General features: G+C 39.9%; 1 protein-coding gene across 1 annotated transcript; it reads right to left on the bottom strand.

Moving 5' to 3' along the window:
* Positions 1-2,372: 2,372 nt before the first annotated feature.
* On the bottom strand, positions 2,373-23,265 carry TXNRD3 (thioredoxin reductase 3). Its single transcript, XM_009469815.2, has 16 exons — positions 23,049-23,265; positions 16,267-16,327; positions 14,566-14,675; positions 14,265-14,378; positions 12,309-12,381; positions 11,301-11,420; positions 10,734-10,876; positions 9,201-9,316; positions 8,867-9,092; positions 8,545-8,637; positions 8,019-8,095; positions 6,975-7,131; positions 6,666-6,773; positions 5,652-5,747; positions 3,936-4,070; positions 2,373-3,643 (listed from the first exon to the last, which is right to left on the bottom strand). Exons 1-16 carry the CDS (start codon positions 23,169-23,171, stop codon positions 3,575-3,577), a joined length of 1,821 nt encoding a protein of 606 aa, XP_009468090.2. The 5' UTR covers positions 23,172-23,265; the 3' UTR covers positions 2,373-3,574.
* Positions 23,266-23,827: the final 562 nt, after the last annotated feature.

Here is a 23,827-nt window from a genome sequence, read left to right as displayed (position 1 = left end):
AGAGCAGATTCATTAAGCAACTAAGTATTTTCAACTGCAGCCTATAAAGGTTCCTGGTATTACACTATGAATAAGTATCAGAGTATTTTAAGGACACACAACACCCCTTCAGAATTTCGTGAACAACATTTATGACAACAGAAACGTAAACACAGCATTTTGCCTTTAATGCCTTGCCTGAGTGCCTGTACTACCCAAACTCACTAACGATTTGGAGCAAATGAGTTTCAGGACAAGGTTATCTGTTCCTTGTCAGCTAGAGGGGAGATTGTTTTAGAGCGTTCTAAACCCGGTTAGGCCTGCACTGAGTCTCCATCAAAGCAAGCTTGAAAACTGAAGACAAACATTAAGCAGATATTCATTTAAACGCTACTTATGTAGCTTAACAATCAAAGGCTCTCCCTGTAGTTTTAAGTGTCTACTCGTCACTTAAGCAAACAAATACATACAGAGAAAGTGCTAGCACTTACTACCTGCAGTTACTTGGCCTATAGAGGATGATTTAATCAGCTTGTGTAAACTGACGTCTGTTTCTCACAGTTCTGCTGTCAAGCTAACAACCCAGCTGTTACACCCCGTTGCACCGCGATGTACATCATTCCCCGAGGTTCCCTGTCAGAGGGCAGACCAGCAAAACCTGCAGAAATCACAAGGTAATGAAACAGGCAAAAGTTGTCTCAAAGCCTTTTCAGAGCTACATCAGGAAATTCTCCCCACACTTGGCCACTATACCAGGCCTGCAATTTTTTAAAATTTATTTTGAGTTTTATAAATAATGCATTACTAAGATACAAGCAGCTTGAAAGCCCAGCACAGCAAAAGAGGGCTTTGAGAATGAGGGACAATATGGCCCCAGTACTTGGGAGAACTGACAACTTGAGCATTTAGGGTCACATAAGAGCTAGACTCCAGGTGTAGAATACTTAAGAAAAGATCCTCTAGAAAAGACTGAAGCAGGAAGCTGTTCTACTTATTTAACTCAGTCACAGACCAAACAAAAAAGATTGGAAAAACAACGTCAGACTCTACATTCAGGGGTATTTAGTTGCTGTTACAGGTTTTAACTTCACAGATTCTACCTTTTTCTCTAACACCTGTCAAGCTTAAAATTTTGGCTTTCAACTATATCTTATCGTGGCACCTTTTATTTTACATGTGAGCCTACTGAAACACAAGCAACACGTTCACTTAAAATATTGCTCTTGCTATTAGCTACTTATTGTGTATTTTAACTGGATAGTTTACAGCTTGAAAGATTAACTGTATAGAGTGCTCAATGCTTGTGAAGTATCACTTAGAAAGAGCTGACAGCCTGGGCAAGTTTGACTTAAGGAACCCTGCAATTAGTACAGTTACAGATATGCAAGTGGTAATTATTGATCAATTAACTTGAACCTGCCAATCAAATCTGAATTTGAAATAAAACTCAATTAGTGCTTACTAATAGTAAATTCAGGAAGTTGCCATTCATTGACTTGATTTGTTTCCTTCTTCACTTCCTCTACAGCACAGCTACACAAGGTAAACCTTGCCATTACCAGTCAGTTCCTCATGATATAAAGCCTTCTGAATGCTTTATTGTTTACTAAGTTTCATTTCAGCTGTTTAGATAGCGCAAAGTCTGTAACATTACCTACTACTAGCTGTCCACCCTCAGCTCCCCTGACTTTAAAACAGCTCAGATGAGTCTCTGGTTCATCCATTTTAACTTAGAGATTAAGGTCACTTCTACACTACTATTATGCCTATCAAACTGTGACATCTGACCTGTTAAGAGGCAAACTTTCAGGCAGGCAAGGTTTTGGCAGTGCCACTCCTAAGGTCACTACTGCAGAAGTGATAGCAAGCAGGTGGCTCTATCGAATATTTCTATGAGCTACCAGAACAAGTAACTCCCCAGAACTCTGCAGCAAAGCAACACCAGAACCTCAGAAAGTGTTCCCATTGTCAAGTGAAAATATTTTGCAGTACTGCTAGGCACCTGCAGCAAAACCTCCAGGTCTCCAAGAATTATTAAATTTGAACACCAGCAACATTTGTTGCTAACACTCTAGCTAGATTCTGCATCTTTCAGCTATGTTGCAGTTAAACACTACAAGATGTGTATTTAAGATCTTCCAGAGTATCCAGAAGTGGTAAAAAATTGTTCTCTCAGTTTGAACAGAGAGAATTCTGCATAATGAAATAGAAGCACGTTAGATTTCTTGAGCAAGCCCCCAGATGTGGCAAGAAAACTTGTTTCTCCATTTGAAAGATTACGCATGCACAAGTCTACAGAGGTTTTAGTATTGCCTGTGATAAACAACATAATTGAAGCACAATAAAATCTCAAGTACGCAGTAACATAAACCATGAGGTCAGACACCACAAAGTGTTGTATGCGTTGTTTATTGAACTTCAAATTCCATGGTACATCATAGATTAAATAGTTAAAAACTGTTTGTTTACTATCATACAATGTTCAGAAGAGTCTTTCAAAACATCTCTTTGGACAAAACTAAGAGCCAAATTCAAGCACAATCCCCCCAGAGCAGAATGCTAGGGGTGGAAGAAAAAACTTCAGAGTACTGACTGTACACGACACTACACAAAGCGTGACAGCACACCAAGTCGTTGTTCTCTGCTGCAACACATGCTTCAAAGAAATTCTATACAACGCTTATTACCATCATGGGCAGGCACCTACTATTTCAGCGGGACAGATTATTCTGACCCTGCTCCTCCAAGACTTCAATACTCCACATAAGAGTACAGACTTGCAGTTCCGGGTTCTGTGATGTTTTACATTACAGAGCTGAAACCAGATTTGAGACTACTAGCACTAACTATAGTCATAAACAGCAAGAGCAAATTGACAAGGTCTTGCACTTATGCTCTTCAACCCTGACACACAAAATGCCTACATCTGAAATTTTTACCTTAAAGACATTACGCCACCTGAGGTCAAACAACGTGAGCAACGTCTTAGATTACTTCGACGTTTTATACTGGTTGAGGTGGGAGACTAGTGCTTGAACTGCGCTGCTCAACATTGCATCCTATTTGTGCCATCTTGCCTCAACGGAATATACAATTAACTAAAACAAAATACATGAAAAAGATAAATCAGTCAACTGTAAACTGTTGGCAAGAATAATTCAATTATATATTTGTCTTCTATCTCAGGCATTTGTACAAGACACTGGAGCCTAGAAGCATTAGCTTTAATTTGTGCAACTTAAGAATTTCCTTCAGGAGTTCAGTCATCTGATCAGACGAAGGGATCTCCCAACCTTGCATGGCAGCCATCAGTCGTAGCTCACCTCACAATAAGGTTCCGAGCCAGAACATCAAAAAAGCACCGTAGTGCTGATACCAAACAAAGTCAGGATTTACAGTTCAAGATTTCCCTGCTGTATTACTGTTTCCATTTGCAACGCTACTTACTGAGGAAGCCTCACAAAGGCACCACTCCCAGCTACAGTACATACAGTGGTACTGATGCAAATGTTTATTTTGCTGCAAAGCAGTTGGATGTATTAGGGCTTCCACAGAACCAAGCGTGTACAACATGAAAACATGTAAAACAGCAGGTTTAACCTCAGCAGCCCCTTTGAGTGATGTCTTGTCCTGAAGATTTTGTAATATCCATTGTAGTGAACACCTGCAAGACAGCAAGAGAACAGCTTATTTTCTGTTGCTCTGTATCATCCTCCACATGGCTATCGGTCTCCTCTTGTAAAGTAACAATACTAGATTTCTTTGAACTGTTACAATGGAAAACAAGTTGCAGTGCACAATTAACACATTTTCTATCACATGTCAATCTCTTATGGTTAGAAGTTAAGCAAATACTAAATAAATCTCAAAATACATTGTAGTATTCTTTCCTTGCATCTAGGTAACTATCTCCAAAACCAGGTTTTAAATCAAGCTGTGCCCTCCCCGTCCCTTACCTCTCCACAAGTCGGATGGATACCAATTGTTTCATCAAGTAATTCTTTGGTGAGACCACATTTTATTGCAGCAGCAAAGCCTTGGGTAATTTCACCAGCATTAGGTCCAAGAACATGAAATCCTATCACACGATTCTTTAAGACAGGTGAGAACAAAACAGGAGTTAGTACTAGGTAAAGTTTAACAAAAGCTCTGGTATGTAATGCCCGCTACACTAAAAACTGTATGTTACACAAGCAGGTCAGTAGCAGAGTCTTTAACAAAAAATGAACTACTCCAAAGAAAGGAGTTCTGCAGTTCTTCTCAGTCCATTATAGCAGAATGAAACAAGTTTTAAAATGAATGAGTTTTAAAATCATTGCACAGCACTAATTCAAAGATACTGCCTAAAACTAAACAGATTCTAGTTTTGCCAGCTGTTTTTATGATTTTATAGATATACGTTATGTTTAGTCTGTTCAGATTTAAAATTATTTTTCTACACTGAAATTAGGTCAGATAGAGGACCTGTTTATATTGTTTGTTAAAAGTCTGATACTGAAGAGCTTCACTGGCTGTTCCCTTCCTCCCCAAGCAGTTAACAAGAAAGAAAATGAAAACATTATAGGCTTGAATTTTGAGCAAGCTGCCTCTGTAGCAAGACCTAGCAAGCTGCCTCTGTAGCAAGACCTAGCAAGCTGCCTCTGTAGCAAGACCTAGCAAGGCAGTAGGCTATAAAAACAAGTTAAAATAGGTGTGGTTTGTTTCAATTTGTTTCATTAATTGGTTTATCAAGAGGGATACAAAAAAATGTTTTGAAACATTTTCCCAGGATCTTCCCATACTTTCAGAGATGTCCTAGCCCAGGTCTGGCCATGATTTGCAAGACAGGATACAAATGCCTCATAATACGAGTGATTTAAATGCACTATTTACCTTACATTTTCCTCCAGCATCCTAGGAAAAAAACCTTTCACATAGAAAGCTAAATAGAGTCCCTCCTTCCATTGTGTTCTTTTCGTTTGGATTATTGCCAATGAGGCTCTAATAAAAGTAGAACTTTGAGCCTTTCTGCAGTCTTTGCAAAAGGGTTAGGTGGACTAATATGGAAAAGAGTAAGCTTACTTCCTCTGAGCTTAAAAGCCATGCTATTTCATCATATCATTCCTTCTCTCCAAACTAATCTTGAACACCAAAAATCTTCCTTTGTTTGTCTGTTCTTCCAGAGAGTTTTGGGGAAAAATACGGGACAGCATTGACACTTATTTTTTGCAACAAGAACCACTGATCACTAGAAATTCCCATGTCTCATCACTCAGTTTTCTAGGACCAACCACATTTTCCAAGTTTCTATTAAACAGACAAAACTCTGCACTTTGCAAAGGGCAAAAAACATCAAGGTCCAGAAACCTAAAGCAAAACACCAGATAGTACAGTTACTCAAAACCCACTTGGAAAAAAAACCTTGGTGAATTTCTTCACAAATCTATCCTTAAATTGGAACTCAGGATGAAGTTTCATAACATATAAAGCTACCAATTGCTCAAACAGCTGTTATACCAAAAAACCCCAAACAAATCAGCTCCCTCCAAATTCATTAGACCTCTTAAAACAAATACTTATGTTAACAGAATGGGTAGAGCTGGCCTCAGGCAGGCCAAATAAAAGATACTAGTCTTTTGGCTGGTCTAACTTCAAGAATACACTCAGTATATTCATTCCAGTTTGCTACTTACGTTGTCATGTTTACTGCAGATAATCTTTGCATAGCAAGTATTGTTATCTCTGCCTGGTACTGTCCATTCAAGTGGCCAGAACAGACTATGATAAACCTGGGAGGATGACAAGAAAAAGAGCATTAGAATTTGATGAATTAATTCAGTCAGACATGATTCTAATTTTTAATGTCTTTACAAATCGGTGATTTGACATTTAACCCATTAGATTTTCATAACATATACTAGACAAGACAGTGATTTTTGTCCTCCCCCCCCCCTCAGCCCAAGCAGTCCATCCTCCAAAAGTCAGCAGAGGAAGACTTGACTCAAACCGTGCACCCCTGATTTAAACACTTGATTAAAACAGCAACAGCTGTAAGACATAGCATTTTCAGACCATACTTTCAGAAAGAGAACTGCTTTAGTAGTACAAAATTAATATTTAGTTACTATAAGTTTAAACCTATTCTGCAAAACAGTTAACAGTACAAGCTAAATAATGCCAAGGGTATTTGAAATATGTAAGGAGCTAAACACAAGGCATGCAAACAGCTTTAATGAAACTCTTCAGAGAAGTGCAGAAGCCGGAAATTACCATAAAACAGGGAAGTTATACCTTCTATAGCCATAAAAAAGGTCAGGAAGAAATTAATTCCCAATTCAAGTACAGTGAATAAGCAGAAAATAGACAGTTCATCCTAGGAGTTTGGTATACTTACACAGCAGTAAGTCTTTAATTAACAACAAGAGCAAAACACCACCTACAGCTTTGCAACCTGAGTTTGGCCTCCTGCAGTCAAATGCTTGTCGGCAGCGTGCAAATAGCTACGCACAATTCTAACATTGTCAAGTCCAGTCCTGGATTTCTGGGAGTCCAATACCTTGTTAGCCAGATGACAATACTTCCACGATCAAAGACCTATCTAGCTAACCTTCTAATCTTGTTCTAACACTATGCTGTGAGTGTAAAGCAGCAAGGCCCAAGAAAAACATTCTCAAGCTAGAAGTTAAACAAGTCTTGAGTGCTCTCACCTCCAAGTTTTGCTTTCCGTATTCTTCTATGGCTCTTTCTTCAGCTAACCCACAGCTGCCATACTCTAAAGGAGTAAACACTGTCGTTGGTACATTGATATAGTCACACTAAAAATAAAAAAACAAAATTGATATTTAGACTATGCAAGTTCTATACAGTACATAACAGGAAAAGTTGTATTAGCGCCTTTTTTTTTTTTACAAAACACTTGCAGTGCCCACAGTCAAATGGACATATCAAACCATGTTATTGCAATTTTGAGGTAAAAAGCACAGAAATAAGTTGAAGTTGTATTCTTAGAGCTTTACCTTTGTGGAACTACCACCATAAAGCCTGCGGGCTAGCAGTTTTCCTGCTTGAATGGCAACTGGAGTAAGTTCAAGCTTTCCATCCAATATATCTCCAATAGCATAGACATAAGGCACATTGGTTTGCTCTTCATCATTTACAGGTACTTTCCCATTCCTTTAAAACAAACAGGAAAGAGAATAGAGCTCAGTATCGTAACCTTCCTCAGAGCTCAGCAAAAAACAGGAGAGAAGTTCTGCTACAAAGATGCTATTCTGACTACTGAGCATGTTTTATTAAATATGCTTATGCCTTTTTTACTTCAACTGCAAACTTTTCAGAGCATCAATTATCTCCAACTCTGACACATGGCTGAAGTCAGTATTCAGTGGGCCAGTTTTGACCTGAGCAACAGTGCGTGTCTGATGACAACGAAGTAACTCAGACATCTTTGGATTTATGATCTTTTACTTTATTATTATACAGCTTGCAGTGTACATTTTCCCCTGTGGGGAAAAAGAGCTGCAATATCACTCACATGTTTAAGTAAGTTGGCTTAGTAAGTTGTTAGCTGCTGCAACCTGATCTTAATTTTTCTTTCTCCTGAGCAACATAATCCTGACTCTTCCTTTGCACCAGTTTTGCACTGACACCAGGGAGAAACAAGAAAAAAGAGTTGAATCTGTAGGAAGCAAGTAGCTTGCTGCCTCTTTAAACCCCTAGATTAACTTGCCACGTGAGCTGAATAAAACGTTTAATTTAACAGAATATTAAACTGTAGTTTCTAAGTAAATTAAGCAAATATATTAAATCTATTCCTTAAGCACAGTGGCCAACCAGTAGGTATTAACTCATTCAGAATAGTTCTTTTATGAAATACATATTAAAGAAATGAAGTTAATGGACAACTGTACTCAAATCCAGGAGAGAAAAAGGTTATAAACGTTCACATAATTGCCAGGTGTAAGAGTGAGGATTTAAAAAAAAAACATCAGTATCATTAGGTATTGTTAAAGAGGTAAATCATCGCATTCAGTGGTTTAAGGGAGTTGAGCAATACTCACTTCTCATTGATTTTGACACCAATTGTCTCTAAACCAATGCTTCTGGTACATGCATCACGACCAACAGCTATCAAAACCTAAAAAACCAAAATTAAATGCAATAATTTTATGCAAGAAAAGCATAATCAGCATAATACTTCCTTTGGTCTTTTTCTGAAAAAACATAAAGCATACGATTGAAGTGACTTTTCCAAAAATTTTTTGAAAGAGCCACCAACAATTCAGGCTCCTCCATGCGCAACTTCTTTCAGAGATGCAACACAGACTTCCAAATATTAATATCAGAACAAAAATAGAAGCAACAACACTGTTCATATGAACTAAAGTCTAGGCACGTAAAGTTTCACTCATTCTGCTGACAGGGCTCAACTGAAGATGAATATTGAATTTTTTTCTGCCAGTAATTTACGTGAACAATTTTTCAAGCAAGATTTCCTTTTACTTTTTTCCTGAGCAACTTTTAAAGTATTTTAATACATTTTCATGTGCTGCTACATTCAGTTATTTCAAATCCAGAAATGCTTACAGTGTTATATTCTTCTTCAAAGATTTCTGGTCCCTCAGTAGACTTTGCTGTCACTTTTAGCCTTCCAGGCATGCCTTCCTCCAGCTGTTCAACCTGTATAAATATTTGTAAGCTTAGAACGACCTTAAGCAGCAGAGCTCACTTACATTGTCACTTCAAACCTTGACCTACTAATCTGTCATTCAGCAGTACAAAAAAGCTTAATCTCATAAAATATTTATTCCTGTACAGAGCCAAAGCCTTCCCAGACAGCACATGCATTCTATGTGTGCTGTTTAAAGTAATTTTGCATGGAGGGAAGAAACCTAAAGGAAGCACTTGCCTGAACAGGTACAAACTTCCTGATGAACTTCACGCCGTGTGTTTCCATGTGAGCGCCTACTTTTTCTGCCATTTCTTGGTCAAAGCCCCGAAGGAGTATGGAACGCACCATCACTGTGACATCTAGACCTAGACCAGCAAGAAATCCTGCACACTCTAGAGCCACATAGGAAGCACCCACAACTAGAGTTTTGCCAGGGCAGTAAGGCAGGGAGAAGAGGTCATCACTAAAAAGGAAAGAAGTGTAAGTTACAAGGTTCTTTCATTACAACTTTGTTTGTCTTTGCAAACACTAGAACAGACAAAGTTCAGTCTATTACGCCTTTTCATCTCACCTTGTAATACAGTATTCTTTATCTCCAGGGATACCCAGATATCTAGGCCTTTCTCCTGTTGCCAGGACAAAAGTCTCTGCTGTGTGATAGGTTACTTGTCCTTTTCTATTAGTTGCCTGTTTATAGAGACACAGTTAAAGTCTTTATCATAGGAACAGGTTTCAAGATAAAATAAAAAAATTATGTAATCTTCCCCTCAAATATTGTAGGTATGTTTAAGAATCAAGAACAAGCAGTTTCAAACAAGAACTAATGCATTCAGAGAAGCCATGCAGGTCACTGAAGAATAATAGGTTTAAATCACAAACTATCAGGCTTTTCTCACGTTAGTTACAGCACTTTATCATTTACTCTTTGGATCCTGCCCATTTCAACTACTCATTTACACTGAATTGTTCATAACAACTTTACTTTCAAGTTATAAAAAGCCACAGCAAATTAAGCCCCCCTCCTGCCCCCCACTTCCAATAAAAGGCCAACACAATGTTAGTGACAAAATAACATCAATTCATTCTTAGGCTAATGTAGAAATAAAAAAAAGTATCTAGTTTCATGATTTCAGAGGGCCTGAGACCCAACCTTAAATGAATTCAAACTAATTTGACCTCTAGAGGCCCTTGGTCTTGAGAAATTTAATCTTGCCAATGCACCCCTCAAAATCTGACCTTCATTCTTGCTCTTATTTTCCAACAAAGATGAAGGGGAAACATCCTCCCCATCGAGTCATCAAGTAATGCAGGTTGGAAGGGACCTCAGGAGGTCATCTAGTCCAACCTCCTGGTGAAAGTCTTTCTGTTCTACTTCATTTATAGACTAAGGACACTTAAGTAGATGACCTGCATACCTGGACACCAGAACAGTTGGTAGATGAGGTAAGCTGAGCGTACTACTGTCTTTTCAGTGCTAGACTCTTGGTTTGAAACACATAGTTCAGCCTTCATAAATTCATACTGAAAACAGACCGTTACACCCACTGAACCAAACAGCTGTCTTCAGTATGCAGTTCTTCTAAGTTAACCTTGCTACAATATGATCACTCACAGCAAGATTGCCAGCACGTGTTTTGTCTTGCAAAACTGACAATTTAATTCTTATGCTGATACAGCATCAGGTTCTAGCAGCGCTGTTACAGAAGTGCTTAATCTGAATTTAATTTCAATAGTTTTTATGCTTTAGTATGAAGATTTTCCAAGTGGCAAAATCGTACAGCTAAAGCTTTTCTTCCCCCCCCAGGCTGGTGACCTCAGTCATGAAGTTAGGAACTGAGACCGCCTTACTCTGTTCATGCAAGACAGAAGCATACAGGTATCCACAGCACTCCTACCTCACAGTTGCTAGGTTTGCAAACGCTGTGGCATGTATTAAAGTACAATATTAATTTGAATCAATAACTTATTTCACAAATGAGTTTTTAACTTCAGTTGACTTATGTTGGCAACATCAAGATGAAGCCTTTTCCTTGCTGGATTTTCAAAGGCAATTTCAGAACATGAGTTTTCCCTCCCAACTAAATGTTTTAAACACAGCGCATACCTTAATTTTGTGTGGTTCAATGAATTCTCCGTAAGAATTGAGATATGTCACAGACTTCTCTCTTAAGGACACTCGATACCCCCAGTTTAAAGAACCAATGTAGTTTTGAATTGCTTCTACCATGACCTCCCAGTTGTGTTTAACTGAAACAAGACATGAATTTCATATTTAAAGAAATCAAAGTGTAATGAACTCTTAAAGGAAAACTTCAGTTTTATTCATTGTACATCATGCTAAGACGACATCATTATCATCAGTAATGAGGATACGTATTGAAGTCTTGTTCTACTATGCCAATATTTACCTGCCTTGTTACTATCTGAAGTAAGCTCATTTTAGAACTTCTTTCATTTAATTCAGATAATATAGGGAACAAAACACAGTTAGCTTTCAATCCTAAAGGTTTCTACGACTCAAGAACAAGGATGCCTTTGATTCACTTAAGAAAACTACTGAACTCTGCCCCGAGTTTACTAAGTCTTTACTAAGTCCAAAGTACAAGAATAATCTTAAGCTCAGAGTTTCATCTGTACACTGTCTCAGTCTGTCCTCTGTGTTCTTACTTACCTTGTTCTTCATACTGCCACCCGTATTTCCTGGAATCTTGGAGTGCCTGACCCAGAAGTGCTGCTTGATGCATTAGCTTCTTAGGAATGCAGCCTACATTTACACATGTGCCACCAAGCCCTAAGATGGAAAGAACCATGTTATTACCTGTGTGAACAGGATATTTATCCTTTTCCTATCATGTGTTTTCTATAATCACCCATATATCAGTTGGTGATGCTTGCTATAGCCACACAAGTAACACGAAATTTCTGTTGTAAGACATTTTAAAATACAATGAACACACTAAGCTTACAAGTTTGCATTCAGTTTAAGAGGTTGCTTGACTCATTGAACCAAGAAGGATACAGTGTGTTGTCTTAAACATAGACCCAGGATACCTACTCCAGAGTGCTTCAGATGGTAGTCAGATTGGCAAGTAAGCAAGGCAAAAAGCCCAGAGTTCCTAGAGTTTAGTATCACTTGTTATAAGGAATTTGAAATACGTATTTGTTTGAAATCTTAGCTATGAAAGCACATTCATACCTCGACTCAGTAAAACTGGACCAATGAAGTTCCTTACTCATTCTCAATTGCCAATAGCATTAATAAAGGTCAGACAGCAGCTGTCTTTAATTAAGGAAAGGTGAGGCATGCATAGCCATACAGTCACCCTGTTCTAGAGGCAGCCTAGATCAATTGTCCATGAAATAGAACCAGATGAACTAAAAGGCAAAAAAAACCCCGCAAACATGAGAATGAACATGCACACACACCCCATCCAGACACGATTTGAAAGTGAACAGAACTAGAACAATGTTTGACAAAGAACTGAGTTAGCAATGCACAGAATAGAAATAACTGTCCAGAAAAGCAGGCGTGCCAGGAAGACAACTCCTTTGTTATCTGTGTTCCAGAATTACAGGAATTCAGCCACGATTTCTAAGAATACAAATCCATAATATCTACCAACTCAGTACATATCACTGGCACTCAAACATCATAAAATCCAAGTTAACAGAAGCTTACCCCATGAGGTTCCGAGAGGTGTTGGAACAACATAATCTAATACCATTACTTTCTTTCCCAAGGTAGCAGCTTCCTATAAAAGACAGAGAAACAAGTCAGAATTACTGAACTTTTGCCTGACCAAGAAAGCCTGTTCACTCATTTACGGTCACGATATACTTAGCACTTATAGAAGGCTCTTTTGGTAGTTAGTCTCACTATCATATACAGCTCTTCTACCTCCTTCACCAGACAAAAATTCAGATCCCTCAAAAACTGTTACTTTCTTCCAAACTTTGAGTGGATGCATATGGTCAATGCTGCATCCGTATCATCCTACACTGTCAAAAGCCATGATCTGAAGAGGGTACGAGATGGGCTTATCAGCCTATGATCCTCTACCACCTCACCCAAAGAAATATTTGTGCTGTTAGCTCTCCTTTTCTCTCAGGACTGACTTGGCATGTTCATGAATGAATAAAAAAAGTGATGTTAATAAACTGGAGACAGTTCATGGAGGACCACCAAGACACTCTGGGGCTGGAGCACATGCCCTACGAGAAGGATGAGGGAACTTGACACATTTAGCCTGGAGAAAAGATGGATTCGGAGGGGACCCAGCAGCAACTTTCCAATACCTATGAGGAGGTCATGACTCTGTCAGGCTCTTCACACTGGCGAGTAGCGGAGGGACAAAAGACAACAGCCGTAAGTTGAAACGAGAGTGTTTCAGACCGGATATAAGGAACTTTCACACCATGAGGACACTCAAGCAGTAAAACACCGTTTCCCAGAAAGGCTGTGCCATCTCCAACCCTGGCTATTTTCAAGACCCAAATGGATGAGGTCCTGCATAATCTTGTTTGACCTCATAGCTGACCCTGCTTGGTGCAGGAGCTTAGACTAGACATCTTCCTAATGTCCGTTCCAACCTGAATAGTCCTATGATACTATATCCAAGGAATTACCAGGCACTTGATTGAAGCTACCCATTCTTTGATCTTTCAAGGGCTTGGATCAAACCTTTAGGTGCCTCAAATCTGTTTAAGAATTTCCACATAGTTACTGCAGTCCCGGCTCAAACAAGGTTTAGAGTTACCCAGCTATCTTGTGTTCTCTGAATACCTGACCTTTCCCACTCTGAACAGTTTGGTAATTATCAGCAAGTTTATAACTAATGTCCCAGAAAGCACTGTGAGGAAAGATCTGAAGCATTCTAAAAATGTCCAACTGGCCAATTGAAGAATTCAACTGTCACCTTCTCCTGCCTGCCTTATATTTATCTGGTGAAAGTTACATGCTTAACTGTACTGTTGTACAACAATCACCAAGGCTGTCAAAAATAACATCACCATGCCCAAACCATAAACTGACAGTTAGGATACCTGGCTGAGAGGTGGGAAGTGTGTGTTCAAATCCCTCAGGCAGAAAACTGAATCCACAGCTTGGGTCCTGAGGCACTCTGAACAACAGCTAATTGTGTAAGAGGTACACAATCTCTGTTACCATTTCTGAAAAAGCAGCTAGAAAGAGGACTAAACAGTGAATTGGTTCCTTAAGAGAACAGCTGAAAGCACTTCATTTTAGATGACTGGTGGTCCTGAATCCTGAACAGTCAGAAGTACTTCAAGAGTAGCCTTTAAGTTTTCCAGGTTAATGTTTGGAAGTGTTAAAGTGCCTGTGTACTACACATGAAGAGGAGATACTTAAACTTTTTGTTCCACCCTCAGCCAGGAGGCTAAAACCTATTATTAGGATAGAGACCTGAATAGGCATTGGCCAGAATACTAGTCCACAGAGACAACGATCTCCTGAGTGAACACATTACTAGACCACTATTGATTCATTAATTAACAAGTTGAATGGTAATCATCATCAAAATACAGACTGTTTTGCACTATTGTGATTAATAGAGAGACTAACTTTGGAAGAAGTTTCATATACAACCTGCTCTTTAATGCAATTTTCACATCATACCTTGGAACATGCAAGTCCACCGGAGCCACCACCAATAACAATGAGGTCATAATCATAGGGTTCTATATCTTTGCTATCCCCAAGAAGTTTCTGCAGTGATCCATCATGATAAGCCTGGGGAAGAGGGGGGGGGGGAATCAAATTATCACACACATTTCTGAGTAAACAAAAACTGAATGATATTGCTTTCTCTGACCTAGATCACCCAGTCTAATATGTCACACAAAATTTAATTATGATCAAACAGCAAATTCACTCAGTAGTCTTGTCTACTTCCAGCTGATTTTTAAAGAAAAGTTACCTGGTAAGTTGAATCACAGCCACCTATGTGAGTTCCATTCACAAATACATTAGGCACTGTCCTCTGATTAGTTAGCTCTGCTAACACTTGCTGAATACTGGGTCCGTCAGCTAAGAATAAAAGAAACAGGTACATATAGAACAATTTTCAACAAGGGAGCTTTTAAAACAACATGAAGTATTAAAGGTTTGGACTGCAATGTACTGTAGGCCTGCCAAGAAAACAATTCTATTATAAGCATCACATTTGTAGACTTCCTGAACATAAGCAAGTCTTCAGAAACTACTTCTCAAAAGAGCATGCTTAAACACCAGGAATATATTGGTGCTTCAAGCCATAATTCTACTGAATGAAGTAAAGTTGAAGTAATAGAGTTAAGAATTCAGGAAATACAGGGACTAATCAGTCTCTTCCTGACAGTGTCACACTTGGTACTACAGAAAAATTCTTTTCCAGATATCACAGGAGATCATACAGACAGCTTTTCTTTCATGAGAATTGTTTTAGAGTACGTTTTGTGTAAGTGCACATAGTTTTGCCCAGCAGCTTTGCATTATGAGAATATGGGGACGGGAAGAATGAACCTGCTCTTCTACTTATCCTAAAGCTACCTTCATACTTTTTCTACCCACCACACTGTCTTAAACCTTCCAGTTTTAAGATCATCACTGCCTGACCTGACCTGTCATCTGAATCATCAGCACCTACACACAGGCTCAATTTGGATCTCTCAGCAGTTGTCCAGCAGTAAATGTAGGAATGAGAATTTACAGTAATCACTTTGACTGAAATCTTTTTACTCTAAGACCATATCTATTTAGTATCAGTAATCAGAACAATTGCAAGGGAAATACATTATTAATTAGGAGTAATTCCAGAAAAAAGTGACTGTGCATTGTACTTTGCATATCTTGGGCTATAATTAGTTCACAGCATCACAACTTTAATAAAAAGTAAAAATAAGTACGAAGAGATGCTCTGGATCAATAAATACGTGCATTTTTCCCAAACGCTGTTTAAGCACAAACACTTCAAAAAAGCATTAGAACTTTAAGAAAGCATTGGAAACTAAGTTTTGTACAGAAAAAAATTGATAATACACATTTAACAGCTTACCAACAGTGAAATTAAGAGTTTACTAAGAATTACGTTAGAAACTACTTGTTCTTAAAACTACATTAAAAACTACATGCATTATGGACATATATGCATAAAGCACTATACATGTACTAAAAACTAAAGCAGCTTTGGCTTTAAAAAAACCATCAAACCAGCAACAGCCAAGGTACTGGAATTTACCCTTCTTTCCAATGACTCAGCAACTTCCCCTATGAAGGTCACCCATATACCAAGTCAAACATTAACAATTCATCTAAAGCCACAAAACAACCTGAGGTAGGAAAAAATACCACAGGCTTTTTCCCAAAAGGCAGAGCTCCTCAGAGGGAAATCAGACCTCGCATCCTCTATCAGTTGATGATTTGTACAGAAAGAGTCAAAGCCTTCAGTTGTATTAAAAACACATCCTGTATTAAAATCTCCATTAAAGCCTAATTGATTTTATCTCTGAATATATTAAGATTTATTTTAATGGTTTTATATATCCTCCAATTAGTTCAAGACAGCTTAGGGAGTCACGCACAGTCACCCGTTTTTAGTTACAATAAGCAGCATGTAATAGGTTTTCTTTCTTCTACTTACCAGTTACATCAAGTTCCAAAGCATAGTACTCCACACGCATAGAGCGGAAGAGTTCTTTCACCTACAACAGAAACAATACCAGTGCAAAGCTTTCACAAGATCTGATACACAGCTCAGGGTAAAAGTTGCACATACACAGGTAACTTTTAAGGCTCATTTATTATGCTTCAAGGGCCTAACTCTACATGCCTTTGGTAAAGTTTGGCACTACTTCTATGTTTTGCATGTTCCTCACTTAAAGCTAGGCTATTTAACAGCATGCAGATTAAGCATCCCACATCGCAGCAATCTTCCAATTCAAGTTTCACTACTTTAAGAAAAAGTTTCTATATACAATTTGCTTAGCTGCAGACTTCTCCATCCCTGACAGATACCAAAAACCATGAGAATAACTGCCATATGGAAAAACATCAAGAAGAGATGAAGTAGCAGCCAGATTCCTTGACAGTACTAAAGAAAGAAAGAAAAAAGGAGTAGAGGACCACATGCAAAACAAAACATTGTCAAGTAAATGCAAAAAAAGGTACATTATAAAAAGCTGCAGGTAACACTCTCCAAGTGTACTCAGCACTAGGACAGCTCATGCCTACCAGCCCTGCCTTCACTTTTGGTTGCTGTACTTCAGAAAAGTTATAGAACAAGCAGAGAACAATTACTCTAAGGAATCAATGCGTTGGGTTTAACAAAGAAAAGACAGGGAAAGAAATAACTGTGTTTAAATAAATAATTGACTACCTCAAGGAGGAACAGAAGTGGTGGTGGATGGAATAAGAACTAATGGTCTTGAACTGCATCAAGAGATTGAGATTACACTTTAGGAAAAGCTTTTCCTAATAGTGAGACACTGGATATTGCCTAGGTAGATGACAATCTTCATCAGCGAGCGGCTTCAAAGTACATTTCAAAAGTATCTGAACTATGGCTTCTCCTACCCTGAGCCAGGGGACAAGACTAGATGATCTCTTGAATTTTTTTCCAGCTCCAATTTTTGGTTTGCTATTTAACAACATCTGCCTCAGCCTCCAGGATCAGGCAGGAGCGGTTCTAACTTGTTTGTCATTGTTTTACTAAATCAGTCATATCTCACTTGTGAAATATTAAGAGAGTTAATACCAGAATGTAACAGTTACATTTTTTAACCTTTTAAATTGCTATTCTTCTCCATTAAGCAGGAGAAGCATTCTAAAGATGCTTGGTCATTAGAAGGCTGCTTTTCTCCTGCATTGCCATGAATAAACTCAGGTACAGTGTCATTGGAACATGTCCTAGAAACATGGTTAATGCATCCAGAAGTCAGCAATAAATTTAAAAGTTGGGGGGGAAGAAAAAAAAAAAAAAAAAAAAAAAAGAGAGCTCCATATATGAGCCTAGTCTTAAAAGACAAAAAAACCATCCTAAATGACAACTTAGTGGAGATTCTCCCCAGTCTGGACAGAGTTCTGGGTGTTCTTCTAACATCAGTTCTGGATGGACAGAGTGTACCATTACCAAATTCAAATCAGGTACCGTCTTAGAACTGAGATTTTTTTTTTATGGTAACACCTATTTGTAAAACTGGCAGTATTCAAATTGTGAACTGTCCTTCCAGTTGGACAATGACATACCTCACAGCCCAGGAGGCAGTATTACATCTGGCAGTATTTACTCCTTTGAAATACAATTTGCAGACTTATTCGTGCAAATACATACTTAATCATAACTGCCTTGATGTGAAAACAGCTCTAGCAAGAAGCACTAAATGTCTGTGTGATGGATCCACTTGCCAGCATGGAGTCTGAACAATGAAGCACACTAAGTCGCTGCCAACTCAGAAGAAGTCTTTTACAACCAGCTTTCTGATGAACCTCAAATTTATTGACAGCAGCTCACTAAGAGTATGTTGAGTCACATCTAATAAGCTTAAAGATGTCAAACACACGATTAATAAAATGTTTTTAATGTTGCTGTGATCCATGCTGTTGCTATGCCAAATGCTGAGTATTCCAGTGCTTTTTACTGGAGTTTCAGCTTTATGCACACAAACATAAAGCTTTTGTATTCTGCACCAAATACATGGCAAGTTTCTTACCACATCATGTATCAACTGTAATATAAAAATATAAGCTCTGCTTGTATAATTGATTACATAAATTATTCTGTAATTGTAGAACTAATGTTGTGAGGGACCTCTGGAGGTCATCTGATCCAACTCCCTGCTTAAAGCAAGGCCAGATGTGAAGTTTGATCAAATTGCTCAAGCACTGTCACTCCAGTTCTGAATATCTACAAGGACAGAGACCATAACCTCTTTGGGCTGTTCCAGTGTTTGACTACCCTCACAGTAAAGAATTTTCATTTTATCTCATTGGAGTATCTCTTGTTGCAACTTGTACTTATTGGCCCTTGTTATTTCACTCTGCAACTCTGAAAAGAGTCTGGTTGTCTTCCCACTTGGTAGCTGCAGACAGCAACTAAAATCCCTCCTTAGCGTTTTCAAGGTTGAACAGACTGAGCTCCTTCTTCACACATCCTGTGCTCCAATCCTCTATAACCATCTAGGTGGCCCTAAAAACTTTTGTCCTGAACTCCCCATTACCTTCAGGCTTGCTTACTGGAATGACTATGGCTATGGACTGAATGAAAGGGAAACGGCAGTGGAACTGTTCCAGACCTCCCGCTCTGCGATGCCCGTTAGTTACAAAGCCCTAGCTGAATGCCATGAAAGATCTAAAAAGCAAAGCTTAAAGGGATTGCTGCTATCAAGTGGTAAGCTAAGAATCTGGAGGAAAGTCACAAAATTAGCTACTTGCCCACTGGTTTAGTTTGCAGCAAAGCAGGAGAGTAACAGGCAAGTTTTCATTAGTGTTTTTTTTAAAAACCTGCTAAAACACTGCAACAGCAGCTAGCACAGGGAGGACAGGACAGAGAACATCAGTAGAACAAGAAAGGATTACACTGAAGAAAGGACAGATTTAAGACAGTGCATTTAGGCAACCTTTATTCTCTACTGAAGATATGGAGTAGAGAAAAAAAAAAACCAGACAAACATCAGCATCCTGATTAGAAGTAGCCATTGCACTTTATACTTATGAATAGATCATGCTTGTGTTGTGCTAGTGAAACAGAAAGGAAGAAAAGTAACAAGTATATGATCAGAGTTATGAAATCTTCAATCCAGGCAAGAGATGATAGATTATTTCAGTTTGGAAAAGAAAATGATTAGGAGGAGTAGACAGATAACATACACTAATCATGAGTAATATCTAGATAAGGTGAAGAGGAAATGATTTCTGAGAAATACTCACCGGAGCAAACAGCAACAACTGCATTTACCAGAAAACAATTTGGAAATGAAAAGGAAGTAAGCCTCCATACAATACATGAACTGGAGAACTTACTGCCACCTGACATTGTAAAAGCCAAAATTAAAAGGAGATCAAAAGAGCTATTCGACCAACTAATGAAAGAAAGATCCACTGAAAACTTTTAACTCAATAAAACTAATACAAACTCAGGTCAAGAAATCTTGAGCCACACAGTGCTGGAAACTTCAGCAGCATATGGGAAATTTCCTTCCTTATACCCCGATCCTATAAATGTAATTTCCCCAACAAGTGTCTGGGACAGGATACTAGGCTGCATGGTCACAGATACAACCATTTACTTCCCTTCCAACCAATGCGATGGCAATGGCATTGTTTACCTTCCAGTTTTCACAAAGAGAGAGACTAGAAAAATTTCCAGATATTACTAAACAGCAGGTAATTTCTCTGAAACTGAGAAATTGGTCTAACACTTTAGAAAACTCTTCTTGGAGATGTTTTCTGTCACTAAGGTAGCTCAGCAGGCTTGAAATAAGCTTCATACAGTAAAGTTCAGTAATAATGATATGTCCTATATCTGCTGTTTCATGTATCAGCTAACATTCTATAACAGCTACAGCTGAATTGACCAGAAACCCCTGTGGATACAGAATGTAATTGGCAATAGCATAACATATAACTAGAATAACCGGCAACTTCTACGCAACCACAGTTGTTGCTCTTAAAATAATTTCAACATATCACAGTGTTCAGACTTGGCAATTTTTCATGCTAAAACACTACGGGGGTTTTTTTATGCATTTCTATCTTAATATTAATCTTTTCAGGGTGGTAAGAAATTAAAGAACAATCAAGTCAAGTTATGACAAGGAAGTCATTCTAATACCACTCTCTCTCCACTACTGCCTTGCTACAGCACTTGAGCAATAAATCACGTTTGCAGAAAAAGAACTGCACAATTGCCTAGTCATGCTACTAACTAAACTGAACAGAATTAACTACTTAATTCATTTAGAGATTGTATTTGCAGTGTTTTTCCGTAGGAAAGCACAATCTTAATTTTCTTTCCGGCATTTGAAATAAAAGAATTCTTCCCACTCCCCAAATTAGGTCCTTTTAGAGCATGAGTGTTCTCTGCGCTAGTGCTAAACATCATCAGTTTTTCAATTAATCCTACCAAAGCACATTGCTAACAACCATCCACAGTAAAAGACACAGTGCACACTATTCATACCCGTCTGTCTTTAAGAACTCAAAACTATGTGATTACAGGCTAAGTACCCAAGCTGTAACTACACTTCTAAGTTATATCCACTTCATTAATTCTACAAACTAGATCATCTAGCAAGAGTGCTGCATTACCCACTGTTCTCCCATTCTTTTCACTATTTTCTACGTCTTCAGTGGGAGGGGTTGTTAATACTCGTACTGTTGCAGATATTACTTTATCACTTGATGTCTCATGAGTGGCTTCCTTCTCTCATAAGCTTTCTTCTTCTAATTATTCCTCTGCAATATATACCTCTTCCACATGTTTTCTTCATCATACTACCTTTCCCTTCTGTTCCAAACAGGAAAGTAAGGCAAGGAAATCTGCCTACTAGAGCAATCAGCTCTTCCCCCCCTCTCCAAGTTTATCACCTGTTCCTTCACAAAGATTCATACAGGGTCTTTCAGCTCTGCCTCCTAGAAGGGGCCATGAGAGAGGGCCCTCCTACTCATGACATTCACTCTTCCCCTTTCCAAGACAATAAAGGCAATACTCCTCATATCTGATTGTTTCCCTGAAGCAAGTAAACATGCCTAATGGAGAAGCTCTGAACAAACGCAGGAAAGAACATTAATCTGGAATTTAATTACTGGACTACAACCAAGTCTATTTTTCCCTTAAGCTCCTTGTGCTAGTCTAGCCCCATTGCAATACCAGAAACAGATGAAGGAAAAGGTTGCAAGGTTTAAAAAGTTACTGTGCCATTGTACGATCTCAAAAACACTGGACTGAGTACCATGTGTATCAACACTTGAGCAATCACGATCAGTAAAAGCACACAGAGCCACAGAGGCACAACTAAGTATTTCTCAATGGACAGCACTGAAGTCCTCAACAAAAGGATTCATCCTCAACAGAAGAGAACATTTTTGTCAACAGGACTAGACTTGAGCAAGACTCCAATCCTACTATTACTTCACTTGCTAAAACTTCCATTGAATAAGTTGATACGTAAGCAAATTTTAGAAGGATTTGAGCTGCCTATCATGCTATACTGTCTTTCTGCCAAAACATTCTTGGAGAGAAGGCACTGGTTTTGCTTATCCTCTCATACACAGAAGCTTCCTTTCCCAAAACCTCAATTAAGTTGCAAGTGAGATAGGATATATTCATTTACGTTTTCTACAAGAGGGTCATAATACCTCCTCCCTCACAAGAGCCACTGGAACTAAACCTAACCTACACACAGGAGGGCAGCTTCTGAGTGTTCTCACACCAGGACTTGATCCCACAGTTCCATTTATGTTTTTTCCACCGTGGCCACATCAAATATGGTATCATGAGGTTTAACTAACATTTCATAACATGCTCTTTGTAAACATCCAAGAATCACAATGCACACAAACACCCAGATTCTGTGTGGGCTATGACTGCAGTGTCTTGGTATCATAAAATTCTAATGAAAAGCCTGTTTTTCTTTAATGACTCTGGCTCACTAGTTACAGCTACCCTGTGATACTGATGCAAAACCAGAGCTAGATAGATATTTTTCTCTAAGCATCACAATTAATAGTTTTTCATTGTTTTTTTTAAACACACATTACAGATAGCATTTAGAACTTACATTCTTGCTATATAGTCAACCTTCTCCCTGAAATTTCAAAAACAGCAAAAAACTTAATTTATTCTTCCCCAGGGATGCAACTTTGTCCAAGTTGAACACCAATGCAGTGCTCGAACTTTCAGTAAGAAAGCAACACCACCAGCACCCTGACCTTCAAGTAACAGATTCAAAAGCCGTTTAGCTGAGGAGCAGGCACACCGAGCAGAACTTCTCACACATCCACCTACACCTCCACTCACGTGGCAAAGGGAAAGAACTACTAAGGATGCCAGTGAGGATCTTTGCCTCATTTCAAGCCTGATAAGGGGGTTTCCAAGGGGTGGAACCTGGTGCTTAACTCAACTGGACTGTTTAAATCCCAAGGGTGCCGTCACAAGAAGCGGCATCCCCACAGTGTCTGCTTTCCAACCCTCTTCCCCTTGCGCGCTTCCCCCGGCCGGGGCGGGCCGCCAGCCGTGCGAGCGGCCGCCCTCAGGGCAGATGTCTCTCGCCTCGCACGGGGGCCGCGCCAGGCCTGCCTCCTCCTCACGGCGAGAACCCTTCCGCCCAGCCCTCGCCGGGACGGCAGAGGAGGGAGGCGGCTCCGAGAGGGTGAGGAGAGGGCCCGCGGGGGAGCGCGCCGAGGTGACTCCCGCCGCCGCCTCACCTTATTGCAATAGGGGCAATAGCTCTTGCTGAAGATCATGACGCGGTGGGAGGCGATGAGGGTCCGCACACGGAGCTTCAGCCCGTCCCAGTCCGGGAGCTGGGTCTGGCCCGGCGGCGGCATGGCGGGGCCGGCGGCTGAGGCGGCAAGCGACCGGCTACAACCACCCAGCGCGCGCCCTCCTAGCCCAACGCCCGCACTGACCCTCAGCCCCACCCCGCCCCTTCCGGAGCGGGAAGGGTGACGAGTCGGGCCGACCTATCTGCAGGGAAAGGTGGGGGGAGCAAAATGCCAAAGAGCGCTTCCTGCCCCTTCTTTCAGCCACACGTGCTATGACTCATTGTAAAGGAATAAAAAGCGAAGTTACATCACGAGTGCAAGCGTTACGATTTACCTAAAGGGGATGTATAGAGGGATAAACGTACATTTTCTTTAAGCCACCCCTTCCCTCTGAGAGGAAGTGTGGAATAACCCCAGAGGCGGGAGAGGAGAGGGCGCATGCGCAGGGGGCGCCGCGCTGTCTGGGCGGTGTGAGGCCGGGGCCGGGGCCGGCGCCGGGCCCTTCTGTGGCCGCCCACAGCGGCCGTTCGTCCCGCGGCGCCTTCAAAGCCTGGGGAGGGCAAATAGTTCCGGCGGCGAGCGACTGGAAGGCACAGGCGGGAGCTGGGGCTGGCGCAGGGGTCGTTGGCCTTTCCCGCGCCTCCTGTCTCACCTCACGGACCGTCCGGCCCCGAGGCGGCCGCGATCGCCCTGTGTCCCAGAGTGGAACAAATACCGGG

This window comes from Nipponia nippon, unplaced genomic scaffold, assembly GCF_047370975.1.
Source record: "Nipponia nippon isolate SJK-2023a ecotype South Korea unplaced genomic scaffold, ASM4737097v1 scaffold_9, whole genome shotgun sequence".
NCBI classification, from domain to species: Eukaryota; Metazoa; Chordata; class Aves; order Pelecaniformes; family Threskiornithidae; genus Nipponia; species Nipponia nippon.
This window is presented reverse-complemented; position numbering and strand designations above follow the sequence as displayed.